At 40.0% G+C, this 12,756-nt stretch overlaps 1 protein-coding gene across 2 annotated transcripts in view; it reads left to right on the forward strand.

Moving 5' to 3' along the window:
* Positions 1-12,756, forward strand: part of PDE7B (phosphodiesterase 7B) — a 154,475-nt gene that overhangs the window by 133,251 nt on the left and 8,468 nt on the right. For both annotated transcript variants that reach the window (XM_083368055.1, XM_083368056.1), the window contains 4 exons: positions 1,192-1,292; positions 5,066-5,197; positions 6,841-6,932; positions 8,624-8,768. In XM_083368055.1, the coding sequence (XP_083224181.1) occupies positions 1,192-1,292; positions 5,066-5,197; positions 6,841-6,932; positions 8,624-8,768 (470 nt within the window). The remainder of the gene's footprint in view (positions 1-1,191; positions 1,293-5,065; positions 5,198-6,840; positions 6,933-8,623; positions 8,769-12,756) is intronic.

The following is a 12,756-nucleotide window of genomic DNA, read 5'->3' on the forward strand; positions in this document are numbered from 1 at the left end:
TCTTCTGCTTGAGCAGAGAGCTGGGCTAGAAGATCTCCAAGGTCCCTTCCAACACTGTTATTCTGTTTTTCATGTGAATACAGGTATTAAGGGAATATTATGCAAAAGTCTGAGTAATATCAGGACCTTAGGAAAGAAAGTTTATGCTTTTCCAACAGTGTGATTTTATAGTTCAGGGTACATATCTTTTTACAATAATGGAGGCTTTACTTAATATGCAAAGAACAATTTAGAAAAGAGATTGGTCAGACAATGCTGCCAGCATCAAGTTCCCTTCGTCCAGTGCGCTCCCACAGGGAGGGTCTCCTCAGGGTGCCGCCGGTTAAAGACTGCCGGCGGGTAACACCCAGGGGTAGGGCCTTCTCAGTGGGTGCGCCTGCCCTGTGGAACCAGCTGCCTGCGGAGCTTAGGACTGCCCCCACCCTCCATTCATTCTGCCGGGACCTGAAGACCTGGCTCTTCGAGCTCTCTGGCCCAGGCTGAGAATATTTTTAATTTTAATTTTAACTGGGTTTTAATTTTCTCAGGGTTCTATTTAATCTCTTTTAATTTGTTTTAACGTTTGTATTGACTGTTTTTTAAATGCCCTGTAAACCGCCCTGAGTCCTTCGGGAAAGGGCGGTATATAAATCTAAATAAAATAAATAAATAAATAAATGCTCAGTTTCTGTTTATGACACTGTGACCACAACCATGACTATAATAATGATAGTATAAAAATAGAGGTATATTAATTAAATTCACGCAGTTGTCATCTAGTTTGCCCCCTTGAAAACTAAATGAAATAGGCAGTATTCCCTTTTCAGAAGAATAAATCATGTGATTACTATCTGGGTTTGGGAATAAGAGGTACTGCTCAGCTTTAGATCAGGGGACCACCTTGATCCATAGAGAAAATCAGCCTTGGATAATAATACCATTGTAGATTTTCCTCCTTTCTTTTTCCTCACAAGTTATTTATTTTTCTTCTGATTTTTATTGCTTTCATTAAAAGCAATAAAAAGTGATTTAGAGAAAAATCTTTTCCACAGTATAGATTTTCTGTTGAACCAAAGGAATGACAAACTATTGAAATTTTAGAAAGAGCTCCAGTTTAAATTTTAGCTATCAGCCCAAAGTGTCAAAAGCATTTGAATCATAAAGATGCTCAAAAGTTGAGGAAAAAGTTCACTTCTCTTCTGTTACTTCTAGGTATGGTGCAGGAAGATTATCACAGCCAAAACCCGTATCACAATGCTGTCCATGCTGCTGATGTCACGCAAGCTATGCACTGCTACTTAAAAGAGCCCAAGGTAACCACAGAACTTTAGCTGAGAATTTCCATAGACCACAAGGCAATGAACTCATTTTACTGAGAAAACAAAAGTGTACCACAACTGTACTTATGTCAGTAAAAAACCACCAATGAAATCCCCAATGCTCATTCCACCTGAGGTAGAATGAAGAACCAAAAAGGATGCAGTCATTCAACCAATCTTAAAAATAGAACTTATCCAGCAGGGTGGCATTACAGGAGGATCAGGATCCAAGAGACAGCCTGGCCTATCAATGTTTTGAAAAATTGTCCAACATCTTATGAGATGGTTAAAAAAAAAGTCTTAGAGCTTTTGTGAGAATGCCCCAAAATCTTGAGATCTCATGAAAAATCTGATAAGTTCTCACCCAAGTTGTAGAGATGTTAATGGTCTGGTGCAGACTGTGTGGGATTTAGGCATTTCTAAACATTTTTTGGCTCCAAGTAAATTGAGAGAAAGACTGTTACACTCCAGAAAAACTTGCCAGTGCTTGGTCTGGGCTTCTTTTGACAGTGTTTTGAAAACTTGAAACTAAACAGCATTTCCTGATTTCAGATAAATGAAGTCTGATGTGTTTACGGTTGGAAGTAGATGCTTCCAGATACTTTTTCGCAGAAATGCCAAGAGAAACAAAAGGGAAATGGAATGCGTACAAGCCTAAAATTCATGCCAGTTCATGATCATAATACAGAGTTTAATATTACAGTCAAACTGGGCCATTAAAGTAGATGAATAATGCCAATTCGCATTTGCTGAAAAAGCAAATTGTTGGAGAAAGGCATTAACAGGCTGAAGAGAAAGGAGACATGTTCAACTTCTTTGTACCCAATTAATTCCCGGAAGCCCACTTGTGTTGAAATTTTTTTTCTACTTAACCTGAAGTTCAACATGCTGGGACAGAAACTTTAAAAAACAATTAACAATTAACAGAGACGACCTGCAAGGGGGAAAAAGTCAACCTTGCCTCTATTGATTCTTATTTTTAAATATAGATAAGATAACCTTTATTGTCATTTTTACTATATACTATTTAATACACACACAAACATACACACACGCACAAACACACAGACTCACACACTATAGTGTGTGTGTATGTATGTGTGTGTGTATGTGTGTGTGTGTGTGTATATATATATTATATAGTATATAAAAATTGTATGTATATATGTATGTATGTATGTATGTATGTATGTATGTATGTATATGTATATGTATATACCTATACCTATACCTATACCTATACTTATACATAGACACACACACACACAATAGTGGCAAATATCTGTAGCTCGGGTGTAGAATGAGGGTGAAGGTTCGTTCTCTGAGCTTGTCGGTTGGGAGGCTTGTGATGGGTCTTGTGATTGAGAGGTGACATCAGATCAGAGTCATTGGAAGTTGAACTGCTGGTGGGAGGGGGAGGCTTGCATGGGTTGGTTGAGGGTTGGTGCTGTCTGTGGTTGGCTGTGCATTTGATTTGTACTCTGAGGGGTTCATAAACTGGTTGTAGGTCAGTGTGTCTGTTGATGGAATTGCTTGTGGAGTGCCAGCCTTCGATGTACTCACAAGCGTAGGGGGGGTGATAGTGTGGACGATGATTTTAGTGTTGCTCCAATTGAACTGATATTGTTTGGTGTCGGTCTGGGTAGAGATTAAGGATTTGGGATCATGGTGTTTGGCTGCCAGCCAGTGTTCGTGGATCATGGTTTTTAATTGATGTGATGTTTGTCCCACGTGGAATTGGTTGCAATCATTACAGTTGATTTTGCAGATTACATTGTTTTTTCCATCCTTCTGTCAAAGACAAGATATCCTAACCCTAATCAAGTATACTTTTTAAAATTACTAATATTCTTCTCCTGAGATATCAGTGGCTACATAAAATATCTGAAACATTCAGATATTTTTATACTATACAGCTGCTTGCAACTTAGACCCAATCTTTAGTCCTTTTCACTGACAGCTGAAAGATAATACAGTCTACAGGTCAGATGTAGATGAAAAGGCACGGAAAATTTTTTTTTTTTTTGTATTTATTCCCAACAAAACTGAAAAAAGCTGCAATGGTTCTGGAAAAATGTTATTTTTTTCACAAATTTATTCAATTCCCTTTGACCCCCTTATCTGTTCTGCGTATATAGCTGCTTTTTTATGCACATAGTACAAATTCAACACTTTTTTCAATAAAAATTATAAATCAAAATGCTACTTTCTAGCTCCAAAAAAACCAAACTGAACTTTATAGAATATTTGCCAGAGTTAAAATAGCATTGCTTGTTTCCGAAGGTTACACACCGTATCTGGTCTAAGACTCTGATTTATTTACTTGAATTTATTATTCTCCCAACTCCAGTAGACTTTGGGGGACATACAAAGTTAGAAAAAAAATTAAAAAACATCAAATCAGAATGATACCCTAGACCAGCGGTAGGCAACCTCGGCTCTTTTATGACTCATGGACTTCAACTCCCAGAATTTCTGAGTAGCATAGCTGACTCAGGAATTCTGGGAGTTGAAGTCCATGAGTCATAAAAGAGCCGAGGTTGCCTACCCCTGCCCTAGACTAAAATAAACTTATGAGCAATGAAATCAAACAAAAAAAAACAAGGGCCACCCTAGGCAAATAATGAAGTTCAACTCTAAGCCAGGTTTTCAGAGCTTTCTGGAACCTTATTTTTAATCTTAACCTTATTCTTAACCTTATTTTTTTTTATTGTTTCGTTGCTTTACTATTGCTATGATTACATTTTAATCATTTTTTTTCCATTTTACTTTTGTAAGCCACCCAAGGCAAGATGGGTGGCAAACAATTTAACTAAAAAACAAACCAACCTCAGGAGAGATGACCCTTGCTGACTTTATCTCCGAATGGAAGGCCTCTGTTCCAGAGGATAGAGCGTTTCCCTGGCAAAATGGGTTTTTTTGTTTTTGGCGGTCTTCTTTAGAAACCAAAAGTGGTTTTTTTCTTCCCTTAGATTGGCTATAACTCGGTATCCTAGAGATGTCCCCAGGAGGAAGAGAAGGGGGAGGGCAGGAGTGGATAGGGAAAAAAAAACTCAGGAAGCTAAATGTGACTATGTGATTGAAGAATCATGTATAATGCACCAAAAAGGGGGCAGGATTTTGATTGTATAGTTGTGGCTGCCTCCAGATCTTTCTGATGGGCTCTGCAGGGTTCTTTAATTATTCACTCATTTTGTGCACCATTATGTTTGTATCAGTTGCGGCATCAAAGTTCCTGCTAAAATTACACTGGTATTATTCATCTCTCCACCAGGCATTCCAAAAAAAAGAAAAAAAATATTGACTTTCATATCCCTATTTAATAGTTGCTTTGAAAAATGGCAACTCGCTTATTTTGTTCAAATAATTTGATATTGCTAAAATTGAATAATAAGGCGTGATGGTATAAAGTGGAAAACATTATAGTTTCCTGGGTCTGCTGAAAAATGAGTTTGCAAAGGGCCATGATGGTTGCTTGGTTTTGGATTAACGTGATATGTTAATTCAGCTATTGTGCTTTATAAATTATGGCCAACTAGAATAGAAACAAGCCATAGCTTAGTGTGATGAGGGAACCTGTAATTTAAGAACCAACATTAATGAGTTAATATTGTGTGTGAACTAGGTGCAATATGTTATTCAACAATACTTGAATAACGTTTAACTCAGTGCATGAGATTACGACGTATTGCAAGTGTAATATGTAAAAATACATATTATAAAAATACAGTCACCTTTAACTCTGAACCCCTTTTTACGTGCTCCAGCTTGCTAATTTTCTCACCCCTCTGGATGTTATGCTTGGATTACTGGCTGCTGCAGCACATGATGTAGATCATCCAGGAGTCAACCAGCCATTTTTGATAAAAACAAAACACCATCTTGCAAGTTTATATCAGGTGAGAATGACTCTTGGCATGTAGTAAATGCTTTTTTGTTGTTGTTTTTTTAAAAAATCACCTTTGTTATGACCGTACAATATTAAAGGTTGCGGTCACTTCTTTTTACCATGGCCACCTCAACCTTTCAATTATTCCAGAGCTATTTTCAAGAGATAAACCAAGAAACATGGGAAGCAGTCATCCATGCCTGCAGAAACCATCCACATAACTCATTTACTCTCCATATATATATATATATATATATGGACGGTATTTGTGGCGAACAGAACATTCTAAAATTCTACTTTTATTCCTATTCTTATGAGATGAAACAGCAGCTTTATAATTCTACAGTGATGTGGGGAAAAAGTGCAGAATATGACAAGGAGGAAGATTGTGCCTCTTTAAAAAAAAAAGTTAATAGCCGTAAAGAGAGGCTTGAAGAATTCCAGCGCCATACATAGGTACTCCCTTTGCTATGTACTGTGAACTAAGGGAAAAAATGGCACAAAACTGTTTAATGTCACAGTTCATTTTGAGTTTCAAGCTCAGACTTCCCGTTCAAAATTTTCAGAAATTAAATTTAGAGGCAGACACGGAACACCAATTTCAAGTATATATTGGAACAAACATACATTTAATAGCCTAAAATCGGGAAGAAAAATAATGCCAAAGATTACATAAATTCTCTTGGCTAAAGAATTATACTAGCTCAGGCCATTATGTATAATTTAATAGTTTTTTAACAGTTCTCCACCCAAATGGCCTCTGGATTCTAAATAGAAATTATAAGAGAAGTAATCCAACACGTGTTATCTGGCCAGACCTAAATCTCTGTTGTCCATCATTTAGTAATACATTTACTTATTGAATTTCTAGACAATATTTTCTCCAAGCAAGTCTCCTTCCTGCCCCACAAATACATGTTTGTCTTCACAACAATTCATGAAGTAGGCTTGGACTATGAGATAATGTCTGGTAACCTTACTGAGGGATCTCCACAGTTGGGGTTGGAATTTGGATGTCCCCAGGCCCTCCAGCTATCCCGGCATATGACACTGATAGAATTTACTTGCCTTTCAGTTGTAAAATACACCCAAGAAACTCAGTCAATAGGTGTGAATAACAGAATCCCAGTTTTATAATTAGCTCATTACAGAAACGGGAGAAGAAGAGCTGCATACCCTTTTTTAAAAGCTTGAGGCCCCTCCGTCCCCCTTGTTTTTCCTTTCCTTCTCTGAGATGTCAGCTATACAACAATTCAGACTGTCCTTGTACCCAAAGATAAAGAAACAGACAGGGCCACAAGTACCAAGGCTAGTACAGAATGATGCTGAGATTATCTTGTGACAAGCTCATCTTTCTCTATCAGTTTCAACAAGGCACAGCCAAATGCTAGGCATACAGTTGGGATGATCTAAGGCCTGGCTGCAAAGTCTTTGAAATGTCAGGGCTTATCGGAAGAAGTGAAGAAAAAGGACAGAGAAACATTATTGCCCTGTGAATAAAGGCAAGACTACTGTCGGACAACCTCACTGCCTTACTTAACACCAAATGAAGTTCATACTTTGTCCTTTTTGAAATACACCTGTTCTTTTTATTAAAGTCCCATCCATTTCGATGTGGTGTCCTTTTCAAAAAAATATTTCTCCCTTTTCCAGAATGTTTCTGTATTAGAAAACCATCACTGGAGATCTACAATAGGCATGCTTCGAGAATCAAGGCTCCTTGCACATCTGCCGAAAGAAGAGAGGTGAGCATTGTAATCTGGGAAATGGGCTGATCTCATGTGGATTCTCAAATGTTTTTGCAATGTGCTATATAGGATGAACAGGTGGGCAAACGAGTGGTGAGTTTTGATTTTGCCTGGCCTGATTTGGGAGTCTATCTAGAGCAGGGGTAGGCAACCTCGGCTCTTTTATGACTCATGGACTTCAACTGCCAGAATTCCTGAGCCAGCATGGCTGGCTCGGGAATTCTGGGAGTTGAAGTCCATGAGTCATAAAAGAGCCGAGGTTGCCTACCACTGATCTAGAGCCATGATGGTTCAGTGGTTAGAATGCAGTATTGCAGGCTGACTCACTGCTCACTCCCAGGAGTTTGATCCTTACTGGCTCAAAGTTGACTCAGCCTTCCATCCTTCCAAAATCAGTAAAATGAGGACCTAAATTGTTGGGGCAATATGCTGACTTTGTAAACTGCTTAGAGAGGGCTGTAAAGTACTATGAAGCAGTATATAAGTATAAGTGCTGTTTATCTACCTACCTATTCATTTGCCCTAGATTCAAAAATACTAGACTCAAAATTTTCCAAAAGATCCACATTTGTGTATATAGTACAGTTTGTAATCCCTATGTGATCTGTGTGAATGTGGTAGATATGTTGATGCATGCAAATCTGTGTATGTGTACATGAATGCTTCCCAATTACATTTATCTGGAAAACAAATAAATTAAAACTTGGAAATTGCCCAATTTGACTAGCATTACTCCGTTGTTCTAAGGCAGTCCATATAGTACCAATCTTAAACATTTTCTTTCTCCACATTCAAAATCTCTGTGCAGCAATAATTGTGAATTCTCATGGACTGTCAACACATAGTTAAGGCACGTGCATGGAATACTGTTTGGCATCACTCCAGTGTGCTTGCTGCCTCCTTCAAACTGGAAAAAAACTATAGAAGGACTCTGGTGAGATTTACACCAGTAATTTGAGAAATGTGTGATTGTTAAAAAAAAATGTAGGTGTTTTAATGAGCTGCAGGGAAGGTGCTACATTCACTTTCTGAAGCATCCTTTTCAATTCCAAAGCATTGCACAGCCCTAGTCGTAAACCCCAGATGAAATGAAGCTCCTTAGGGATGTCCACAAGAGCCTTGGTGGAGCAGTGGGCTAATGCCTCCTTAAGTAACACCAGCTGCCTGCAATTAGTGCAGGTTCGCATCCCACCAGGCTCAAGGTTGACTCAGCCTTCCATCCTTCCGAGGTAGGTAAAATGAGGACCCAGATTGTTGGAGGCAATAAGCTGACTTTGTAATAATGCCGCTGGGGGGGGGGGGCGGAAGCCCTAATAAGCAGGCATATACATAGAATGAAGGCTATTGCTAAGCACATTGATTTGTGCTTAGATTGTAAGCCGCCCTGAATCTTCGGAGAAGGGCGGGATATAAATGGGATTTTTTAAAAAAAGAAGTATTAATGGCATCAAAATGGTGGGCACAGTTAGCAGTTCAAGTCCCACCTCTTTTAAATGTGTCTCATGCATCACACATATGCAAGAATAGGCAGGGTTCTGATCACTCCAATTATGTCCGCCATTTTAATGGTGTTGTTCCATTGGCCACCCTGGTGGCCACTTAATAAGAGAAGGTATTATAGTAACAACACAAGATGGGAAAATGACCTCTGTTAATAATAGCCTCTTTTATTTTGCATTGTATTGTAGTCATGACATTGAACAACAGCTCGGTTCCCTGATCTTGGCAACAGATATCAACAGGCAGAACGAATTTTTGACCCAGCTGAAAGCTCATTTAAAACACCAGGACTTGAAATTAGAAGATGCTTCAGACAGGCATTTTATGCTCCAGGTGAATGTTGAACATTTTCTAATCTTTCTGTTTAAAAGTAGATATTTTCTATGGTGGCCCAAAGCAGAGGGCACCAAGTTTCTGTGCTGGGATTATTTTGTAACATTCATTGAATTTTCCATTTTCATCCAATTTACACATGATGCTATTAGGTGAAAATAGAACAAAAATAACCCTAGGGTGTTCAAATGTAGAAAATGGAGATAAATCCTTCTTCCAACATTGGTCCCCTCCAACTGGTAATTGGGTTCAAGCTGTTCTCAAGCAACATTAGCATTTTAAGATTTATAGCTCTTAAGAGAACCATTCTCCATAAATTTATCTAAATGTTACCCAAATCTCACGTTTCCTATGTATCTAGTTGCCATCCAAATTTACTGAAGTTGTGGTTATAAATTCTGCAGGTTAATGATGTATAAGGAAATGCATTCTTATACTCTAAAGCAGGGGTCCCCAACCCCCAGTCCTTGGATCAGTACTGGGCCACGGCATACCTGCAACCGGGCCGCACAAACAAGCAAGGCCCCATTTGCGGGATGCTGGCAGCACACAAAACCACGCTCCCTCCGGTCCGTGGAAAAACTTCTCTCCACATAGCCATTCCCTGGTGCCCAAAAGGTGGGGGGCCTCTGCTCTAAAGCCTTGTCCCAGACAGCTTTGTTGACTGGGCCCTGGTCTTACTTTTTTGAAGATGAGAGAAAAAAGTTCTCCCTGCCTACTTTCTTCATGGTTTTGATACACTTGATATATCTAATCTCAGTTGCCTTTCACATCATATGATTGCAGCAGATTGAATAAGGAAAGTGAATAAAGAAGGCTTGTCAACATGTGCTATATATACGTCCCATCATGGTTAACTGGATAGGAGAGACCCCTGAGGCTCTGAATTAGACAGGGCATGGCCTCCCCCAGCTACTTGAATATTTCAGATAACCTTTACTTTATTCTCACAGTACAGGTCGTCCTTGTTTAATGGCCATGATTGGGACAAGCAATTCCATTGCTAAGTGACATGGTCATTAAGCAAAACAACACAGGAACACAATGAGTTTATGAACTCAATCCCACTAAGATCATTAAGCAAATCATCCACAGTCATTAAGCGAGACATAACATGGTCACAATATGCAATTTTACTACTGACTTTTCCATTGGCTCTGCTTATCAGAAACTAGCTGTGAAACATTCAAAGTTTTGTCACATGATTACAGGATACTGCAACAGTCATAAATGTCAACCTGCTGATTTTCAATCATGTTGACTACAGCAGAGATCCCCAACCTTTTGGGCACCAGGGACCAGTTCCGTGGAGAGAGGTTTTTCCGCAGACTGGAAGGTGCATGGTTTTGTGTGTGCTGCCTGCATCCCGTGGATGGGCCCAGGTATCGGTCCAAGGATCGGGGGTTGAGGACCACTGGGCTACAGAGATGCTGCAAAGGTCTTAAGTGTGAGGACCAGTAATGAGGTTACTTTTTCAGGTCTGTTGTAACTTCAAAGGGTTGCTAAATGAGGCAGTTGGTAAGCAAGAACTTCTTGTAACGTGAAAATGAAATTAAAGCACCCTTAAAAGACTCTTAGCACTCTATCTCTAAAACATAAGGACTAATGTGGGAAAGAAAGGAATGAAAAGTTGTTCTGATTTGCATTTTGTTTACATGTGAATCTTTGTCCACTCTTGGGAGAAGTTAAGATATGTGCTCAGCACACATTTCACGTTTATGGGCAGAAAAATCTATCCAGTAAACAAAAGTCCAAGTACTCTCAGTGATGAGTTTACAATGACTGAGTTACTCCTTTTCATGGCAACCAATGGAGTGTTTGTTTATTGATAGGAATTTTGTATACAGGATGTACTAAAAGTTGGGACCCACTACTGTATGAAGCAGTATCCTACTGCGGCATCTCAGGGGGCTGGGAGTGGGAGGCACTGTTTTGCAGTGGTTCTCCTCCTATCTCCTGGGCCGCTCGCAGTCGGTGTTGACGGGAGGGCAGAGATCCGCCCCGAGGCCTCTCGTTTGTGGAGTTCCTCAGGGGTCGGTTCTCTCTCCCCTCCTGTTCAACATCTATATGAAGCCGCTGGGCGAGATCATTCGTGGTTTCGGGGTGGGGTATCATCAGTATGCTGATGATACCCAACTTTTTTTCTCTACCCTGAACCAACCCAGCGATGCCCTCGCCGTGATGTCCCATTGCCTGGAGGCGGTCCGGGTCTGGATGGGGAGAAACAGGCTTTGTCTCAATCCTGCCAAGACTGAGTGGCTGTGCGTACCGGCATCTCGGGTTAACCAGTCCATTCCACCTTTAATGATGGGGGGTGAGGTGTTACCCCCCCCATTGATAGGGCTCGCAACTTTGGTGTCCTCCTGGATTTGCAGCTCAGTTTTGAAGATCATATAGGAACCGTGACCAGGGGGCCTTTGCCCAGGTTCACCTGGTGCGCCAGTTGCGGCCCTATCTGGACCAAGATGCCCTACGCACAGTCACTCATGCGCTCGTGACCTCCCGGTTGGACTACTGCAACGCTCTCTACATGGGGCTGCCCTTGAGGACCACTTGGAGGCTTCAGCTGGTGCAGAATGCAGCCGCACGAGTTGTGATGGGGGTTTCCCGATACTCCCATGTAACACCTCTACTCTGCGAGCTGCATTGGCTTCTGATTGCCCTCTGGGTGAGATTCAAGGTGCTGGTGATGATCTATAAAGCCCTAAATGGCTTGGGTTCGGGATATTTGAGAGAACACCTGCTGCCGGCATCAAGCTCCCTTCGTCCTGTGCGCTCCCACAGGGAAGGCCTTCTCAGGATGCCGCCGGCAAAAGATTGCCAGCAGGTAACACCCAGGGGGAGGGCCTTCTCTGTGGAACCAGCTGCCTATAGAGCTCAGGACTGCCCCTGACCTTCGTTCATTCCGCCGGGACCTGAAGACCTGGCTCTTTGAGCTTTCCGGCCAGGACTGAGAATTTTAATTTTAATTTTAATTTTATTTTAATTGGGTTTTAATTGGAGTTTAACAGGGGTTTTATACTTTATTCAAGGACTAAATTTAATTATTTTAATTGTTCTTAACTTTTGTAATTTGTATTGTTATTTTAAATTCCTTGTGAACCGCCCTGAGTCCTACGGGAGAAGGGCGGTATATAAGTCCAATAAACATAAACAACATAAACATAAGTCTAAGTGCTATTGCTGCTTAGTATACAAATTACATTAAATGTTCAAACTGGGTGTCATTTTATTCCAAATACTTTCTTATTCATTTGACACATGACCTTTGAAAGTTCCTTGGTGCAGTAACATTTTCCAGTAACAAATTTATACTAGGAGGAGCTGGCAAACCCAAGTATTCTATTGACTATCTCTGCCCTTCCATAAATTATTAGAAGCTGTATGGAGAAAGCCAACTTGGCTATATGGATGTTTTTAATGCAACAAATTTATCTAGTTTTGTTTTGGCATTGCCTTGTTCACTGTATCCTTAACATTCTTGTTACTTAAGGGGCAAAACAGTATATCAGTTATTGTTGGTGTTGATAATGAATTCATAGTTCATTCATATTTATTCTGTTATTTACGTAGCCCATTATCTAAGCTAATTCCCTCTGCATGAAAGCATATTTTAGAGAACATGGAGGAACTTAGCCCACAATTTGAGCTGGCAAAATGAAACAAAGCAGAAGAAAACGTCTGAGAAATATGGCATCGCTGCAAGCGTATTATTTCTTCAGCATATCCCTGTTCCTCTGGAGGGGCCAATGCAATTTACAAGGGATTGATAAAAACTGTGCTGAGGTAAAACCATCACAGTAAAAATTAACAGACCTTAATATAATATATTAAATATATGAAAACATATGAAAACTTAGTTCGTTTGAAAAACAGAACAATAACATGACAGGCAATCTAAAAGTTATTCTGAATCTTTTAGTCCAGAAATCACTATTATCCTGGAAGTGTCAGGTGTGTCTTTAGTTGGCTAAAAAGAAGACAAGGT

Source organism: Vipera ursinii (genome assembly GCF_947247035.1).
Source record: "Vipera ursinii genome assembly, chromosome: 1".
In the NCBI taxonomy this organism is placed as follows: Eukaryota; Metazoa; Chordata; class Lepidosauria; order Squamata; family Viperidae; genus Vipera; species Vipera ursinii.